The sequence below is a fragment of the Lactuca serriola genome, chromosome 8 (assembly GCF_051521515.1).
Source record: "Lactuca serriola cultivar US96UC23 chromosome 8, Lser_US96UC23_V15, whole genome shotgun sequence".
In the NCBI taxonomy this organism is placed as follows: Eukaryota; Viridiplantae; Streptophyta; class Magnoliopsida; order Asterales; family Asteraceae; genus Lactuca; species Lactuca serriola.
The window spans coordinates 307167283-307187234 of NC_136415.1; the positions used below are offsets into that span (position 1 = coordinate 307167283).

General features: G+C 36.3%; 2 protein-coding genes and 1 long non-coding RNA gene across 5 annotated transcripts; 2 read left to right on the plus strand and 1 right to left on the minus strand.

Annotated features, from left to right (window-relative positions):
• The first annotated feature begins 427 nt into the window (after window positions 1-427).
• LOC145069796 (serine/arginine-rich splicing factor RSZ22A-like) lies at window positions 428-2148 on the plus strand. Of its 2 annotated transcripts, none has more exons than XM_079016744.1 (6): window positions 428-545; window positions 624-722; window positions 848-936; window positions 1066-1270; window positions 1328-1459; window positions 1540-2148. In XM_079016744.1, the coding sequence occupies exons 2-6, from the start codon at window positions 634-636 to the stop codon at window positions 1544-1546; spliced, it is 522 nt and encodes a 173-aa protein (XP_078872870.1). In that variant the 5' UTR covers window positions 428-545; window positions 624-633; the 3' UTR covers window positions 1547-2148. The 2 variants fall into 2 exon arrangements, with proteins under 2 accessions (XP_078872870.1, XP_078872871.1); XM_079016745.1 differs by having other exon boundaries at window positions 1337-1459.
• A 543-nt stretch (window positions 2149-2691) lies between these two features.
• Window positions 2692-7822, minus strand: LOC145069797 (uncharacterized). Of its 2 annotated transcripts, none has more exons than XR_013689682.1 (3): window positions 7695-7822; window positions 5905-5998; window positions 2692-2932 (listed from the first exon to the last, which is right to left on the minus strand). It is a non-coding gene; the product is annotated as an uncharacterized LOC145069797 (long non-coding RNA). The 2 variants fall into 2 exon arrangements; XR_013689681.1 differs by having other exon boundaries at window positions 7666-7822.
• Window positions 3527-5739, plus strand: LOC145069794 (WAT1-related protein At3g28050-like). The gene is made up of 7 exons (XM_079016743.1): window positions 3527-3772; window positions 3860-3925; window positions 4024-4137; window positions 4675-4906; window positions 4999-5157; window positions 5246-5397; window positions 5466-5739. Exons 1-7 carry the CDS (start codon window positions 3588-3590, stop codon window positions 5617-5619), a joined length of 1062 nt encoding a protein of 353 aa, XP_078872869.1. The 5' UTR covers window positions 3527-3587; the 3' UTR covers window positions 5620-5739.
• Window positions 7823-19952: the final 12130 nt, after the last annotated feature.

The window sequence follows — 19952 nt, forward strand, 5'->3', positions numbered from 1 at the left end:
TGAGAATTAAAAAAAAATCATTGGATGAAAACTTTGATATACTAAAATTGAAAATGTTGTTTCAAATTCAATTTTAAGGCAAGAGATATCTAAAAGAAACTTAAAGTAAGGTCAGTTTTTTACTTTTATATTTAAATATATGTTTTATATTATTTTATAGTTATCATTTAATTTATCAGTTATTTATTATCAAACATCTTTTAATTGAGTTATCAACTACCAAAATTTGATTTTCAATAAGTCCACAATATCCTAAGCAACCCGTAATAATAATTAAAGTTACAGGAAAAATAAGCAGACTTTGTCCATCATCAAGGCCCGTTTAGAAAGTACATGTCTAATGGGTAACAAGCCCAGACCAACAAAGGCCCATTGTCTAAAGCCCAAATACGTTCGAGTATATATTCAAATAAATCATATCTTTTTGCTTTACTTCCTTGTTTTCGCTCTCTTGAACTCGTGTTCATTCTGATTAGGGTTTTCGTTCATCACGATCGTCTTTCAATTCATTGATTGAATCGCAAGGGCGTAAAATCTCGACGGAGGTGAGCGATATGCACTTTGTATTTGATGTTTGATTCGTAGCAATAAGCTTTCTCAAATTCTAGGGCTTTTTGATATAGATAAAGGACAATGTCTCGTGTCTACGTTGGCAATTTGGATCCGCGAGTTTCTGAGCGAGAACTTGAAGATGAATTTCGCGTCTATGGCGTTCTAGGGAAGTGAGTTGTACATTAATTCGTAGTTTTAAGTGTTTCATCTGCTATTATCAACTTCTGTTTTGAGTGTTTTCCATCTATAATGACGCGCCTCTCGCCCTCTCCTTATCTGTTTGACATTGATGCAGCGTGTGGGTTGCTAGGAGACCACCTGGTTACGCGTTCGTGGAGTTTGATGATCGCAGGGATGCTCTAGATGCTATTCGGGCACTTGATGGTATGTTCAAACTTCAAAGCATTCATGGAAAATCAAAATCCTATATGATCATGACCTTCTTTAATGGTTCTTGTTCCAACTAGTAGTTCGCTAATCATCATCATGATCATTATGTCTTTCATTCAACAGGGAAGAATGAGTGGCGTGTGGAGCTATCCCACAATTCGAAAGGAGGAGGTGGTGGTGGGCGTGGTGGAGGTGAGGATTTGAAATGTTATGAGTGCGGTGAGCCTGGTCATTTTGCAAGAGAATGTCGCCTGAGAGTTGGGGGACGAGGTGGAAGGCGTCGTAGCCCTAGTCCAAGGCGACGTAGGAGTCCAAGCTATGGAAGGAGGTTAGTTGTTTTATTATATATCATGATTTTTAGCAGATAATTTAATTTTTTTTATAGGAGTTATAGTCCTCGTGGAAGAAGATCTCCGCCACCTCGTTATAGCATATCACCTCGCAGAGGTCGTAGCTACAGCAGATCACCACCTCCTTATCGCCGTTCAAGGCGTGATGATTCACCATATGGAAATGGGTATTTTTTTTTTTCTAAATAAGTAAATATACAGACAGAAATGTATTTGTTTGTAAGCTGACATGAAGTTCTGTTTTCAGAGTGTAAAGGCTGATATGGTGCAAAAGGGTGATGTTTTTTGATGTGTTCAGCTTCTTCTTCAAACTTAGAGGTCTCTTTCATACTTTTAGTATATACTCTTAATGACTTTCTAATGCTTTTGTGATGAGTATAATATCATATGTTTGTGATTGGTTGCTAAACAATTTATTGTATATCTTCTTTTCATTGTGCTGTGAGAGGTTTGGTTATCAGCTCAGCCTTCGCTCTCTACTCTCTGCATCTTAGACTACTCTTCTCTGCACATCATCATCATCATCATCATCATCATCATGTTGGTGGCTTCTTGTGTTTTTTGAAAATGAAGAGTTTCTATTCAACCACAATCACTATGCCAAATGGGAGTTGATGTTATGTGTTTTTTGATCGAAGCACATTGTTTTTAAGTGGATGAATCAAAGCTATAAGTGAAGATATCACCTCCAATGCAAACCGAACATAAATCTGGACACAGGCAATGCAAGATAACTTATCATATTCTAAAATTTACCATTATCAAATGTAATAATAGAATGGTCAGGTTCGATACATAAAAATAAATTCTTGATTCGACAAAATTTACAAAAAATAATCAGCAGCAAATTACTAAACGCTATCTTTAAAATTTACAAAATAGTGTAAGAGATTTCTTGACTTCAATGGTTAGAGCGTACACAAATGTATCATAGAAAAATACTACCCCCTACGCAAAAGAAAAAAAATCATTTTTTGTAATCAATTTATTCCATTGTAATGTTTCATTCCATCTCCATCACCAATTTTGGGATTGAAACTCTGGATAAGGTTGGATTTATTAAAAAAAGAATGCCACGTAAGTAAAGTGTCATTGTTCTATCGGATTAAAAGTTTGTAACGCGTTTTTAATTATTTTTTTTACTTCAAATTGAAAATAAAAACCTCATTTTTTTTTAAAACAATTTTCTACAACCAAAAGTGACCAAAATTGTGCAAGAATAGAATAGTGTATAAAAAGATTGTGCATAACAAAACTTGTAATTTACCAGAGTTATACCTATAAATAATTATTATACTGTTGTTTTATTTGTAATTCTTTGATTTCAATTATTTCTTTTGAACAAACAAAGTTATCAAACCTAGCAAGGCATTAGAAATGGAAATATATAAACAAAAAAACGGAGAAACAATTTGGTCAGAAAATTAGTAAAATACTAAAAGTCACAACTTTTCAAAGGGTATATTGGGAATGGATTTGTTATGTCATTGCCAACCTAATACGAATCTAATAATCAAACAGTCATTCTCCTGGGGTATAGGGCCGATTCCATGGGCGATTCTTGTTCTAGATCAATCCTGCTATAACAACTTGTACATCATGCAATGTAACCTGTACAATCTTCATCCAACGGCTTCACTCTAATTTGACACGCCAAACGTTGAAAATTTGGTCATTTCCTCACAACAAAACAATATTCTAATAATTAAACACTCACTTTCTTGGATAACCCCTTCTCCAAAACATAGTACATCCCGCAATATAACTTGTACATTTATATAATAAATTCAGTAGGGTCAAGATACTCTTTTTTTTATCAAATTACATAACTGTCATCACTTATCAAAAAAAAAAAACTCAATCTATTGAGGGACTCTAATTAATCAATAATTTGATAAAACACTCAATTTCTATGAACTATCTTATATATACGTGATAATCTAATTTAAACAAAAACCTAGGAATTATCACTGAATCATAAACTAATCAAATAAGTCAGTCACCCATGATGTACTTATATATTAAAAAAAAAAAAAAAACCACTACCAATAAATCATGTGATGTTTAAGATAACTAAGTGGTCCCCCTAGTAACAAAGTAACAAATCTTGATCTTGCTAAATTCTTATAATAAAAAAATATAAATTGTATCATTCAATGTGGTCCTGGTAATAACAAATTCATCAGATTTGATCTCTAATTGGTTTCAAGTTGATACTAAGATTACTATTGACTACTACATTTCGTATAAAATATAAGCATTCAAGTTCTTTAGACTTGAAGATCTTTGAGAGAGATGAAGATGAAGATGAAAGGCACATTGCCATTTCTGGCTATGGTGATTGGTCAAATTGCACAGGTGGGGTTGACTTTAGCTGGGAAGAAAGCTATAGAAACCGGGATGCATAACTTTTCTTATGTTTTCTACTCCAACTTTTTCGCATCACTTATTCTTCTTCCTACTTCTTTTCTCATTCATAGGTACCTATACTACTTCTTCTTCTTCTTTTTATTTAAATCTTGAAAGAAATTTAGATTATAAATTCTTTTTTAATTTTTGTTTTGCAGATCATCGAATCGCCCTCCTCTAACTTTATCAGTTGCCGGTGGTTTTCTTGTTGTTGGCATACTAGGGTACCTAAGATTTATGATTTCGTATATAAAAAAAGTTATTTAATTTATGATTTTATAATAAGTTTTTTTTATTATTTAAAAAAAATATATATTTTCAGGTTCTTGGTACAGGTGGTTGGGTATGCTGGACTTACATATGCTTCCGCTACAGTTGCCACGGCAATTCTTAACCTCATACCAGGCTTTACTTTTATACTCGCCATCATATTTGGGTAATCAACAATCTTTATTTCACATTATTTAAAAAAAGTTACTATATAATTAAACAGGACATACATACAACATACAAGTTTATACTGTATTTGACATGCATTGGACTGATACCGAGACTGATGTCAACAGAACTGTAAACTTTTTGCCACACCCATAAAGATGTAACAAGATGAGACAGAGACTCACTCTCGATCTCGATCTCTCGTCTGTGCAAAAGACGTAAATGCCCTCAATCCTCATCATTGAAAACATCCCTAGAAAGTTTGTCTTGTCCCACGCAACAAATGCAGCCTTCGGCTGCATTTGTTATACATGATTGGACAGGACTAGACAAGCTTTCTACGGATGTTTTCAATGATGAGAATGAGGTCATTTACGTCTTTTGTACAGACGAGAGATTGAGATCGAGAGTGAGTCTCTGTCTCATCCTGTTAACATCAGTCTCGGTCCCAGTCCTGTTAACATCGGTCTCGGTCCCAGTCCAATGCATGTCAAACACAGTAGTACAAAGGTAATTGACTTTGTGACTCTTTCAGGGTAGAAAGACTAGACCATGGAGGGGTAACCAAGTGGGCGAAAATCATTGGAACCCTAGTTTCAATTTTAGGGGCTATAATCGTAACTTTTTACACGGGCCCCGCAATTATAACCTCTCATTTAACTTCAATCGCTCCACAACATCTCCTTGGTCAATCATCAGAGTTCATCCTTGGTGGAGTGTTAATGCTAATCGACTGTGTCTTAGCTGCTTTATTCATTATTGCGCAGGTAGATTAGATTATTAGAATTAGATTACTACCAACACAAGGGTAATTCAGTAATTTCACAGGCTGTGTTACTCACGATAAAAACATTTACAGGCGGTCATCCTCAAGAGATACTCAGCCGTCCTGATTTTGATGTTGGCTTATTGTTCGATTATAACCGTCCTTTCGCTTTTAGCTTCATTGATTTTGGAACACGATTTGAGTGCATTTAGTTTACAGTCTAAAACTAGGTTTCTTGCGATTTTGTATGCGGTAAGTTGAGAAAAAGAAAAAGTATGAAATTAGTCAAATGACTAAACTACCCCTGTGTGATGGATGAAAATGATAATGTATAATGTAGGGTTGCTTTGGGGCTGGTTTTCAACTCACAATTGGAGCGTGGTGTGTGAAGATGAAAGGGCCACTTTTTGTTGCTATGTTTCATCCATTAGGGATTGTGATTGCAGCTATTATGGGTGTTATATTTTTAGGAGATTCTCTCTATCTTGGAAGGTAATTAATTAATTAATTAATTAATTAATGAGATGTTGTTGACAGTTTGTGTTTAAAATATTTGGCAGTTTACTTGGATCAGGAGTGATTGTGATTGGATTTTATGGTGTAATGTGGGGAAAAGGTAAAGAAGATAGAATTGTTGAAGGGAATATGATTGAGAGCTCAAAAACTCCTCTTTTGCAAGATGACATTCATGATGATAATGTCATGCTACCATGAACATGATGATAGTTTATGAAAAGACTTGAAGTTTTAGTCTATTGTAAGACTTTTTGTTGTATGATATGATGTTTTATTGTTATTGATTAACATTTATAAGATATATAGTTAACTTTTGTATCTTCCTCATGTCATGAAATTTATAAAACAAAAGTTAGCAATTTGTAAATACCATGTAACAAGTTTTTCCACATTCTATTTTAGTGATTATAAAGTCTCAAAATGCATAATAAAAATAAAATTTCAAGGCCTGTATAACTCAAATAAGTGCATGCTATATCTTACCTTTTGGTGAATCAGTTAGTTGCATTCCACTAAACAATAAGAACATGAATGAGCTGGCTGTAGCTAGGAGCTGACTTCTACTAGTTATCATTTCCTTAGAGCAAGAATTATAAAGATACATAAGCAAAAGCACACAAAAAGTCAACATGTTGACTTCCAGCAAAAAATCAAACATATTTACTTTTTTTTTTTAATTCATTGTGTAATGGTCAAAAGTCAAACCACATAAGTATGTCAAAGCTAAAGGATAGAATAGATGTTTCTTTCGACGCCTCTGAGAAGGAAGAGTCAATTGCCTCCTACACTTTACAACTAAAAAAAATCCACATGTCAAATTGTGTCATTGTATTTCTAGACATTTTTTTATGATTATAAAAAATTTGAAGTCATTTCACCACATTATCTCATCAAATCTTAAGTCAAACTCATATTGTAGAATGTGAAAAAGCTTTACAATAGCCATAATGTGTATAATAGCAAATGCATATTAGATGTGTCAAAATGCATATATTTCTTTATATAACATTGTGATCAAATGAAAAATTCAAGGGCTGTATATGTAATCTTGGAATATTTCCCAACAAAGGCAAAAAAGAAGAATCTTTTTGACCCAAATCAAGACAATCCATTATTTGTGATGAGATTATCATGGACATATGTAATCTTGAGATTATCATGAGATTATATGTAATCTTGGAATATTTTTCAAAAATGATATTTATTAATTTTCATGGGCATCACAAATAGGAGATTATCATGGACATATGTAATCTTGAGATTATCAAGATTCAAGACAATCCATTATTTGTGAATTTTTACATTTCCCTAAAATGATCAGACAAACATAATAATATATATAACTTAACTACATTTGCACTATTCAAGTATCAATAGATAAGTTCTTACATTACAAGATGCAACTAAGCACGCGTACAAGTGGTCAACTCTTTTGACTTGTTGACAATTTCACATTATTGTTTTGAAAATTTCCTATTTTTCATATAATATTCTGCATAATTGAAATTCACAAGATATTCGACGCTTCCCACCCAAGAAGAGTTGGTTGTCCCCTATCTTTTGAAGCTAAAAAAAGTTCAACTTTAAGGATCATAAATTCCATTACATGGTGTTTTGTATTTCACATTTTACACGATAATATTCTCTAGGGTTATCACTTATCATTATATCTTATCATCATCCTTATTGTCTATCAGCATTACAGATAAATTCTTGAAAAACCTTTATATTTTATACAAGGTTTAATCAAGAATTGAAGTAAAATGATGACAACACACCATGTTAGTTTTTTCTGGTATGCTAGACTTAAAAGGGCATGGGAACTGGGAAGCACGACCAAAGTTAAGCCCTTTTTGAGAAGTTTATTAGGAAATAGATGTTTAGGATTCATTTGTTTAATCATAATAGTCAAAGGCTATGAATATTATAGTATTGTTCATTACTATGCATCACTTAACCAACGCAAATGCATCAAATCTTGTACAGTACAAGTATACCAGCAATTAGCACAACTATAACTCATCGCTCGTATTGGCAAATAATCGAACACCTGGTGTGCAATTTGTTTTTCTACTCATACGATTACTACGATTCATACCAATCCTTTTCCTTTAACATATCGATAATCATATGATCGTAATCTTTTCTACCATCATCGTTCGCTACAATTCATCATGAGCGTAGTAGCAAAAGAAATTGGATTTGAGTAAAAGAAAAACAAACAATTTAACTTTGAAATTATACCTAAATGTTAAAGAGAAAGATACAAATACCATCTGTAGAAATCCATTTGCAGAATTCTCTGTTTAATGTTGTAGCATTTAGCCGTTGGCTTCATCGCCCATTTCTGTTCGCTTTCTTTGTCCTCTTTTCTGCCCTTAAGAACATTTGTGTGCCACACAGAAATATTAGTAAATTGATTATATTTCAAAAAGGAGTAATTATATTATTTTAATTCAATTTTAATTCTATATAAATATGAATATTATGAGACTTAAATATGTATCACAAAAACTAATTCACCTTTATAAAAAAATTGACAGTATATATGTTTATTTATAATATATAAAAGTTTATTTTGTCACTTTTCATGTTTTCATTCAAATTTTCAAACATCATTTTGTGTGGTTATTTTAACATTAAAAATAAGTTTATTAATAAAATTCATATCAATTTATTATTATATTTATTATAATTATTATATTAAAATATTATGTTAAATTTAATAAAATAGAAAACTTATAAAATGACATGTAAAAAAAATTAATTCATGATATTTGACAAATTGAATGACTCTGTGACACGTGACAAAAAAAACATTCATTTATTAAAGGATTATTTGTTTAAATTTAAAAAATAAAAAAACATTTACATTATAATAATTCATTATTTTTTTTATTTTTTTATAAATTCAAATTTTCATATATTTTGACATTTTTATTTAACTTTTTTTAAATTAACTCATATAAAACATGGGTCTTACAACTAATATGTTATAATATATAATTTGATATAACAAGTTATTACCATACAAAAGACCGACAATTTCAATTTAATTGTTTAAATAAATGGTTTAGGCAATTATTTTATGATCATTGTACAAAACAAATAAATCTAAAAAGTAAGAACAAGTCAAAAATCATTCAACGTTCTTTCAAATCTGTAAAACCCCATAAATTGATTGATGAAATATAGTTTTTATAATGCATTAATATTTTTCCGTTTTGATACTTTCATGTGTAGCCAGTAAAATAACGAGAACTAAATAGGAAAGAAAAAATTTATCGTCTTTGTTTAACTTGTCGACATGGTATTTAAATAAAATTAAAAGTACATAAATAAATTTATAAAGAATTACATTAAAAATATAAATATGGATGGGTAAATTATTTAATTTATTTTATGAATGACGTATAACAGTAGACACAAGGTAGATTTAGATTTTGGTGGGGTCATTTTAAACAAGAGCCACCAAAGACCTATAAAATCATATCATAGCTTTAAGACACCATTACCTACTATAACTATTGGACCCTATTCAATATAGTATAATAGTAAACACCTTTTTGTGTTGATTTTATTAAAGATATATTTATATATTTAAAAGTTTCGATTACTTAATATTAAAGGTTCGATTTGAAAGTATACTCTATGAAACGATAAGTGGCCAAAAGTATATTTTTATGTGTAATCTGACCATGTTGTTATGACCCATAAATCAATGAAATGATAAGTGGCCAAAAACCATCTTGACCCATAAATCAAAGGGATAAAATAAGTTGTTACCGCATGGAACATACTTTTTCTTTGTTTTTAATAAATATATATGATTTTTATTGTTCATGAAACTTACATTATTTTTTGTTACATTTACGATGAAGATTACAATTTTGGAGAGTTTATATGTTAAAAGATTCATCTTGTCTATATGGTTTTTAGAATATCAAATTTACTTCTTCATTTTTTTGGTATCAAAGAAAGTCCATTCGGTTTCAATTTATGTACGTTTGGTTATAAAATGACATCTTTATCAATTTTATTTCTTTTATATTTTTCTTAAATTAAAACTATTTAAAAAATAGGGTAAGCTACACCGATGGTCATTGTGGTTTGGGGTAAATTGTATGCTTAGTTCCTAAGCAAGATTTTTAATCCGGATGACCCGTAATGTTAAAGTTTGTAACCCGTCTGGTCCCTCACTAAACATTCCGTTTGTTTCGAGGTTAGACCCCCCCCCCCCCCCCCGCGCACGCACACACACACACACACACTCACACACCCACACACAAACACAAACGTGGAAAGCACGTTAGGGGTATTTTTGTCCTTTCATATCTCTCAGGCTTTAAACCTGGTTTGTTCTCCTTTCCCCCTCATTTCTTTTATCAATCGTGTTCTTTACTTTGTTCTCCTCCTTTTCTTATCACAGACGCTGCAAATCAAACATGGTGAAATGCAATTGTGGTAATGTAGGTGTTATACAAACTTCAACGACGAAGAGAAACCCGCGTAGGGCATGTTATGCTTGTCTGTTATAGGTACACTGTTGTAACCCTAGTATGTGTTAATCGAAGCTATTGACAGCCCGTCTGTGCTAATTAGGGTGTGTAAAAAAACCATAAAACTGAAAAACCGAGCCGAACTGGCCGATCCGAAACCGACAAAAAACCGAAACTTGAAAAAACCGAAATCGAAAAAATCGGATATAAACAGGTCGGTTATATATATATATATATATATATATATATATAAAATTCATTTCCGTTGAACTGTTAGTCATATCCCAAACAAAAATCATGATCGGCAATTCCAGTTTTACACTTCTACATTATGTTTTCTTATATTTTTTTCAATATTTATTATACAAATTATAATGTATGTTATTTGAACTTCGTTATGTTTCTATAACTCTTTGACTTACTAATTTTTAGAAAGAAATCTTTGGAATGGAGTTTGTAATTTTGATTGTATTTTGATTTTTTATATTTAGCAAGTATCCGTGAACCAAACCGTGGTTACCTGCCTTTATATGGTTCGGTTCGGTTTTTTTGTCAATTTGGTTCTGTTTCGGTTAGTGCACATGAAGTACCTGCTTCGTGGTGATGGTTCACAATTTTATTATTATCCGAGCCGAACCACCCCGTTAACACCCCTAGTGCTAATCGAAGCTTTTGAGAGTATATAGACCAATGTCTGGCTTTATCTCGTGGGTAGTTGAAGAAAATCATGGTCATGAGGCTGAAATAAAGAATGAATGACTTCAAATCCAAATTCAATAACTTAAAGTCCAAAATTGGAATCCCAAGACATTGTTAATATTCAGTTGATTTTTTTTTTGAGATAATTGTTTACAAGTTGTAATGTTATGTTCAAGATCAAGTTGTAGTTGTTTAGAATGCATTGTAATGAATATGATTTGTATCAAGGTACATTTTTATCAATGAAAATGATATTATGTTTAAATTTGTTGTATTTTATAATTTCTAAAGTACATTGGGACCATAGTATGCAAATGAGCATAAGAGATGACCAATATAGTTTGTTAAAACTAAAGAGATGGAAATTACAACATTGTTTGCTAAAACTAAAGAGATGACCAAAATAAAACGAAGTACATTGCCAGAACTAGTGAATACAATTAAAACATTGTTTATCAAAAGCAACCAACACGGCCATTACAACATATAACCTAGTTCAAAATACCACAATGTTTGTCAACATCAACCATGACAACATATAACATACTTCCAATTTCAAACATTGATTATCAAAAGCAACCAAAACAACACATAAGCACAAAAAGCCACATTCGTGGGACACCTTTCCCTTTAACACATGCAGTCTTCACTTTTGCCCTTCCAACACCACCAACATTTCTTGAACTTTTTGATAGACCAACTTTCTGTCCCTTGCAAGTCCTTGCATTATGCCCATTTTTCTTACACTTAGAACATGTAACTGACTTCTACGCTCTTGAAAGTCGGTTATCTTTCACCAAATCATCAACTTTCATGGCAAATCTCTTTTTTTTTTTTTTTTTATTTGGTCTTCCAACAGGAACATGGTGTTTTGGAGGGAGTAAGGTTGTTGGGCATGTAGACTTCTCCTACATGTTCCTTCCATTGATTGGCTTAATTGTAAAAGAATACATATTCTTCCATGTTTCTAACCAATACGTTCGATGAACCCAACTTTCAGGTATCCTATCAAGTTCTTTGTTTTTTAACATCTCCCATATAGTTGCGACTACATGTGCACATTGTATCCCTATTAGTTCCCACCTTCGACATGCACATGTTTGTTGGCTCATATCTACCATGAATTGTTCCAACGAATTTCTAGTGACTTGATATTTCCCATTCCCACATAAAACATCCCTTAGTTGTGATGCCTCTTTCTTTAGTTTTGCAATACATATGGTAGTTGTAGGAGTCAAGGGACCTGAAGCTTTGTTAATGTCCTTTTGCACAATTACAATTTTTGTAACATCCCAAAATTTATGACAAAAAATTTCATTTTTAATTAAGTAGTTTATAAAGACGGTGGTCTGAAAACATCAATAGTGTCATCCAAGTCATAATCAAATCCAAGTGTCAAAAACCACAACATGTCATAGGAAAATAATATCAGAGTACAATCCCCGAAGAATCTCATAATGCGGAAAAATCATAGTGTGATGCGTTGCGATCATGCCGGCTCATTTCCTTTTGAAGAAGAAGTACCTAAAACCAATACTAAAAATCATAAGCACGAAGCTTAGTGAGTTCCCCCATCATACCACATAATTACATACTTCCAGGCATATCGGGGTGCCCGACCTACCCTATCAGACATATCTGGGTGCCCGACCTACCCTGTCAAGCATATATGGGTGCCCGACCTACCCTGGCAGGCATATCTGGGTTCCCGACCTACCCTCCGGTGTATTTCAACCGGTTACGGGGTCTATTTCACCCCTACTACTACCATATAATAACATAGCATAAACATATTGTTAGGCATATATGGGTGCCCGACCTACCCTCCGGTGTATTTCAGCCGGTTGCAGGGTCTATTCACCCCTACCACTACCACGTAATAACATAACATACTAGCACATAAATCTCAACAGATAGTGGCATACCTGACAATTATCACAAAGACAATCATCTCTATTATAAACAACTACTAGTAGGCCGGAATTGGTGCCTTCGACCCACTTATACAAGGAAGGTAACTCACCTCGAATACTGGAAAGTAGCTGAACAATCCCCAGCTCCGAATATCAACCCAACTCAAACTCCTAAACGTAAAAGATTTCCTTTAAGTATCCTTTCATACTCATAACCCCTTAAGGGTCAACTTTGGTCAAGGTCAGAGTTAAAGTCAAAGTCAACGCTCCGAGTTGACTCAACTCGTCGAGTTCCCATGAATCACATTAATCATGAAATTGCAATCTAACTTGTCGAGTTCCCCTTTAACTCACCGAGTTTCTCTTTTTCACAGAATCAGGACACCCCCGAACCAACTCGTCGAGTTCTCTTAAGAACTTGCTGAGTTCTTCATATTTCTTAATCTATTAAGCCCTCTCCTCAGATCTAAGGTTCCAAAATATAAATCTACGATGTTTCCATTGTATACATCCATAAAGTAGACAACTTGATGGCTTTGCATGCCCCAAATGGATCTAAACTCGAGATATAGCAACCTACTTCTATGGATATAGTCTTTTCTTAAGCATGAAAGGGTTTATGACCCCTTTTTTATGAATTTAGTGACCAATTAACATTAAGAAAGCCAATTTACAGCATCACAACTATGAGGGCTTATCATGTTCCAACAATGGGGTCTAAAAGATCCATAAAACAAAACCAAGAGAGATCTAAGATATTAAGCACTAAGTTTGAGACTTTATACCTCAGAAAGTTTCCAAAGACAAGTGAGATCCCAGATGTAGTGCCTCCCCTCAAGCTCAATGACCTTCAAGCTCTTCCAAGTCCTTCACCAAGCACAAGAACACAAAAAAATCCACTCAAAACCTCTAGTTTCCCAACAAGGAGCTCACAGTACGATTTAGGGATTAGAGAGGATGATGAGGGTCTGGTTAGGGGAGTTTATGTTCTTTAAATATGGTGTAAAACCTTGAAAATTAGGGTTTCATTTCCCTCAGCCTAATCGTCGAGTTGAGGCCTCCCAACTCATCGAGTAGGTCACTTTAAATGTGCAGCCCTTATAATCTATACTCGGCGAGTTTAGGGCTTCCAACTCGTAGAGTTTCTTCTGTAAAAAGAATAATTTATAAGTTAAATACATACCAGGAATCAGGTGTTACAATTTTCCCCCACTTGTCTCAGACTTCGTCCTCGAAGTCTGTTGTGGTTGGAAATAACTCTGGGTAGTGCTATTTGATCTCATCTTCCGACTCCCACGTCCATTCTGAGCCCTTGCGGTGTTGCCACTACACCTTCACCAACTCTACCCTCGTGTTCCACAGATCCTTCGTCATCCTATCGAGAATGGCTACCGGTCTCTCGATGTAGTTTAGGCTGTCATCCACCTGAATATCCTCCAAAGGAACCACCACGGTATCATCGACTATGCACTTCCGCAACTGTGAAGCATGAAAAGTGTTGTGGATCTGTCTAATCTTTTCCAGAACATCCAACCAATACGCCACCTTGCCCAACCGGGTTATAACCCTGAAAGGTCTGATATACTTGGGGCCCAGATTCCCCCGTTTCTGAAGCGAAGGACACCTTTCCAAGGTGACACCTTTAGAATGACCATATCCCTCAGCTAAAACTCCAAGTCCGATTGGCGTCGGTCGACATAGCTCTTTTGCCGACTCTGGGCCTTCTAGAATCTACTTCAAACTTATTGGATCTTCTCCATCGTCTTGAGTACCACTTCAGTACTCCCCATGACCCTCTGTCCCACCTCACCCCAACATATTGGGGTCCTACAATTCCTACCATAAAGCATCTCAAAGGGAGGCCGATCAATACTGGCATGGTAGCTATTTCTATAAGGTAACTTTGCCAATGGAAGGTAGGTATCCCACCTACCTACGAAGTCTAGAACGCATGCCTGCAACATATCCTCCAAAGTCCGAATGGTGCGCTTGCTATGAACATCCGTCTACGGGTGGAAGGTTGTGCTGAAGCGCAGACGAGTGCCTAACTCGTCATGAAACTTCTTCCTGAACCTGGAAGTGAACCGCACATCCTTGTCAGAAATTACTGAAACTGGAACCCTATGTCGAGCTACTACCTCCCTAATGTAGATGTCTGCCAGCTTCTCGGGAAAAATACTCTCCTGGATCGGTATGAAATGTGCACTCTTAGTTGACTGATCCACGATGACCCAGATAGAATCTACCCCATGTGCGGTCCTGGGAATCTTTGTGATGAAATCCATAGTGATGTCTTCCTATTCCCACACAGGAATCTCTAACAACTGTGTCTTGCCGTGAGGTCGTTGATTCTCGGCCTTAACTTTCCTGCAAGTCAAGCACCGCTCCACATACCAAGCTATGTCCCACTTCATGCAGGACCACCAATAGTCAGGGAGAAGATCCTGATACATCTTCGTCGCCCCAGGATGAAAGGAGAATCTCAACTTGTGAGCCTCCTCCATTAGTACCTAGTGCATACCACCCCAGTAGGGAATCCAGACCCTAGGATGCAGGGTCAACAATCCATAACTATCATAGTCGAATGAAGCCACCTGCCCTATGATCCACTCACGCTTTCGACGCTCCTCCTTTAAATCCTTGACTCGAGCCTCCCGAATCCGCTCCAGCAGCAAAGTAATCACGCATATGTCCTGAATCGGAGCCGCGACTACTTTGTGGCTAAGAGAATCAGCCACCGCATTGGCCTTCCCCGGGTGATAAAGGATCTCACAATCGTAATCCTTCACCACTTCCAACCAACGTCGCTGCCTCATGTTTAGATTTGGCTGATCCATCAAGTACCTCAGGCTCTTGTGGTCCGTGTGGATAGTACAGCGGACCCCATAGAGGTAGTGTCACCAAATCTTGAGAGCAAAAACAACTTCCCCCTAACTCCAGGTCATGTGTTGGGTAATTCGCATCGTGAGGCTTCAGCTACCTCGAGGTGTAAGCGATGACGCGCCATCTCTGCATCAACATTGCGCCTGAGCCTGTTATAGATGCGTCACAATACACTACAAAATACTCAACTCCCTCTGGCAGGGTCAATACCGGTGCCTCACACAACTTCTAACTCAAAGTCTCGAAGGTTGCTTGCTGCTCAGGCCCCCAACGGAATGTCACCAACTTCTTGGTCAATCGGGTCAGTGGAACAACAATCTTGGAGAAATCCTAGATGCATCTCAGATAATAACATGTCAGACCAAGAAAACTCCAAATCTCGGATGGAGACCTCGGAACCTCCCATCTCATCACGACCTCTACCTTGGCCGGATCAACCAGTATATTGTTCTGGTTGACGAGGTTCCCCAAAAACTGGACCTCGCGCAACCAAAACTCGCACTTCAAGAACTTTTTGAAAAGTCTCTCCCTCCTTAACGTCTCCAGAACGCCCCTCAGGTGCTCCTCGTACTGCTCCTGCATTTTAGAGTAAACCAAGATGTCATCAATAAAGGCTATCACATACCGATCCAACATTGGTCTACATACATGGTTCATGAGATCCATGAATGCGGCAGGAGCATTGGTGAGCCCAAATGGCATCACCACAAACTCATAATGACCATATCGAGTCCGAAAGGTTGTCTTCTCTACATCCTTGTCTTTGACTCTCATATGATGGTAGCATGATCGCAGATCAATCTTGGAAAACCAAGATGCTCCCTGAAGCTGGTCGAAGAGGTCATCAATCTTTGGGAGTGGGTAACAGTTCTTCACTGTTACCTTATTCAAATCCCGGTAGTCTATACACATCCGGTGGGATGCTTCCTTCTTCTTCACAAATAGAATTGGGGCTCCCCAGGGTGAATTTCTCGGTCTAATTAATCCCTTGTCTAACAGCTCCTGCAACTATGTAGACAACTCCTGCATCTTGGGACGAGCCAACCGATACAGTGCCTTGACTATCGGAGTCACACCGGGAACTAGGTCAATCCTGAACTCCACCTGTCTCTCTGGGGGTACCCCGGGCAAATCCTCCGGGAATACGTCTGGATACTCCCGCACAACTGGTATATCCTCCACGGTCACCTTACCTTTCTCCTGAGTATCCATAACATAGGCGACAAAACATGCACATCCCTGCTGAAGGTAGCGTCTGGCTCTCGCTGCAGAGCACATAACCGGTCCACGCTACAGTCTCTCACCCTGAATCACCAACTCTACACCACTTCCTAACCCAAACGAACTGCTACTCACAGTCAATCATCGCCCCATTAGGGCTCAACCAATCCATGCCTGTGATGACCTTGTTCCCTCGTAGAGGAATAGGAACCAAATCCACGAGATAGCACTTGCCATACATCCTCAGTACGCAATCCCTATAAACCTCCGATGCCTGAATGGATCGATCATCCGCAATCTCGACCTCTTGTTGAGTGCAATCGAACATACTCGTAGACTCGGTAAACCTCTTGTTGAGTGCAAGAGATACGAACGTTTGGGTAGCCACCGAGTCAAATAATACCAACACTGGGATACCGTTCACATGGAATGACCCTGTCACCACATCTGGTGCAACACGCACCTCCTTGGCGGTCAGCTGGAAAGCTCGGCTCCTCATCACATGAGCATCTGACTTGCCCTAGCGACCATGTGTGATCCGCAGGGTCGTTGGAACTGGCGCCGCCACTCGCACTCCTGATACCAATCTCGGGCAGTTGGCCTTTTTATGGGCCTTTGATTGTAATGGAAGCAAATCAGGTATGATGTCTGAATGGTGGGGGTAGGGGCATTACAATCCTTGCTAAAGTGCCCAATCTTGTCGCACTTCTAGCAGCTCGATCCCCCTGCTCTGCAAACTCACTCGTGTGGCTTCCCGTATTTCCTATAGCGGCTCCGGTCCTGCTGGCCCTTCGATCTCGAGTTGAATCCCTTGGGTTTCTTCACCGAAACCCCAGTCGTCTACCCAACCTCCGCCTTCCTCTTCCTAATGGCTCTATATCAATCTCCCTCTCTCGTGCCCTGGCTATCATATCATCCAAATTCGGGCACGCCGAATAACTAACGGTTAGGTTTTAGTATACTACAGCATCCTATGGTGCATATACAACCCTAAATGATGTGGATCTATGTTTTCTCTAATTATACATGCAATATTGTTTCCAAAGCATTAATCCTACAACTAGCATAAAATTGACATAAACAATATTGAATATTAGTTAGGTGTTTACCTCTTTATGTAGCTTGTAGAACTTGTTGTATTTGGCCTTTAAGAACTTAGCACCCCAAGTGTGATGCCTCAAACAGCTCACAACACACCTAGGACAAAGGAGAACTGAGAGATGTTGCTCGCTCCAAAATCGGCTCTAATGAACTCCAAAAACTCTAGTCGCAGATTTTGGGTGCTAAGGGAGTCCTTTTATAGTGTGGCAAAGTCTAGGGTTACATCCATGCAAACCCTAATGCCCATGAACTTTCATATTACTTAGGCTCCATGGGTTAAACCTCCATGGACTACCATATTGGTTTACCCCATCCTAAATAACAATTGGCCCACACTATAAGAATCATTGATTTACCAAATCAATCCCCATATATTTAATTAGTCTCTTTTGCTCACATAATTAATTCCAAATTAATTCTTGATCAATACTAATTAAATAATATGATTTCATATTAATATATTAGAACTTATAATATATTAATAAATCATAAGTAACCTCTTACTCAAGTTCCCATCCTATAAAATTGTCCTGGTGATATGCAACCTGAAATGGACCATGATACTCTCAGGTCAAGTACATACCAATTATAGTTATGGGCTTAGACAACTAATCCAAAAGTCTCCCACTTGGATAAGTCTAATAACTCTTATTTCAAGTACGACTCTGAAATCCCGACTAGCAATCGTAGCTCTTAAAAGCCAATGTCGAACTCTAACCTAGTCATTGACGCGTTTATTAGATAAAGGGATCATATATTACTCCATTCTAGATATCGTATGGACATGAGACACAGATTATAATCATTCTCTCTATCCATTTGTTGTTTCCCGATTTTCGATTTATGACGACCGACTAATTGAACAAATCAAATAAGTCCAGGCTTGGCCAAGCGCTTAGGGTTGTCGTCACTAAATCATCGAGGGGCCCACAAATATCGCTTTTATCCCTCTAAGGGTAAAAGGAATGGATAAAATTCAAATCAAATGCTTGCTTGTACTTACTCATCAAATCACACACAACAATATGTTTTATAACACCAAGTTACTGGTGCATTTACATATGTCAATGTGCAACCGACTTGTAAACTACAACTCACATGTCTTGGTTTCAAGAATATATGATATTATCGTCTCACAATTACTCGTGATAAAATCCATGAAGTGATTCAAATGAGCATGAGTTTAATCCAATACTTAAATCTTATTACAAGAGTACTCATGAATAATATAGGAAACTTGTGTTATGTCTAAACGCCTTTAGACAATCTACAGACCCTTTCATGATAGTCTAGCTTCAATACCTACTTCCAAAGTATGATCGACTGTGGATGCTTTGAATAACCTAGTTATTCGGGAAGTCAAAACTTGCAAAGTGAAACACAAGAATAATTGAATCCAATATGGTCTCAAAACTTATGAATATAAATAAAACACCTTTTATCTAATCGCCATATTGATTACACATTATTCATTGTATAATGTTTCGATTAATCAACTTAATACTTGAACTAGAACAATAGTTATCCCATGCTCCAAGCATGTACACTATGTTTGCCTATGGTCCTTTCTTTGTGAAATAGATCAATTGAAATCATTTCAATAACATTCATTTCACAATTCCAAATCCTTATCGTAAATGTAAGAATACCAAATTCTTGCCATTCGCTATAATCTGTTAGATTTTAAACTTATATGCAATGATTCTCATGTAATGACTATGCACAAAAGTCACAGAGACTTGGCAACAGACATTACAAAGTATTCCAATGTAGAGAAATTCCATGGAAACAAAGTCTCACATTCAAAGTACATTCCTTTGAACATCCTTCTTTCATTAAGTTTTCTAATCTTACACAAATTTAAGGAATAACTTCCACTTATGGTTTCCATATTCCCATTATGAAACACTTTAATATTTGCCATATGACAGCTCATTATCAATCGAATCTTGTCTATTCATAATAATGTCAATATGGTCCATCCATTACAATACTTCCAATTGCCCACAAACAACCAATATTTGGTAAACCTCAGATTGTCCTCGACAATTGCTTAACCATTTGATTCATATCCACTTCTGGTCCATTTCTCTATGAATGCCCTAGGCATTTGGGAAATTCAGAACACATAAATATTATAGCATATGCAATCGACCCTATACCCGAAGCATATGGGATACGATCCATAATGTCTCACATAAAGACTTGATACTTT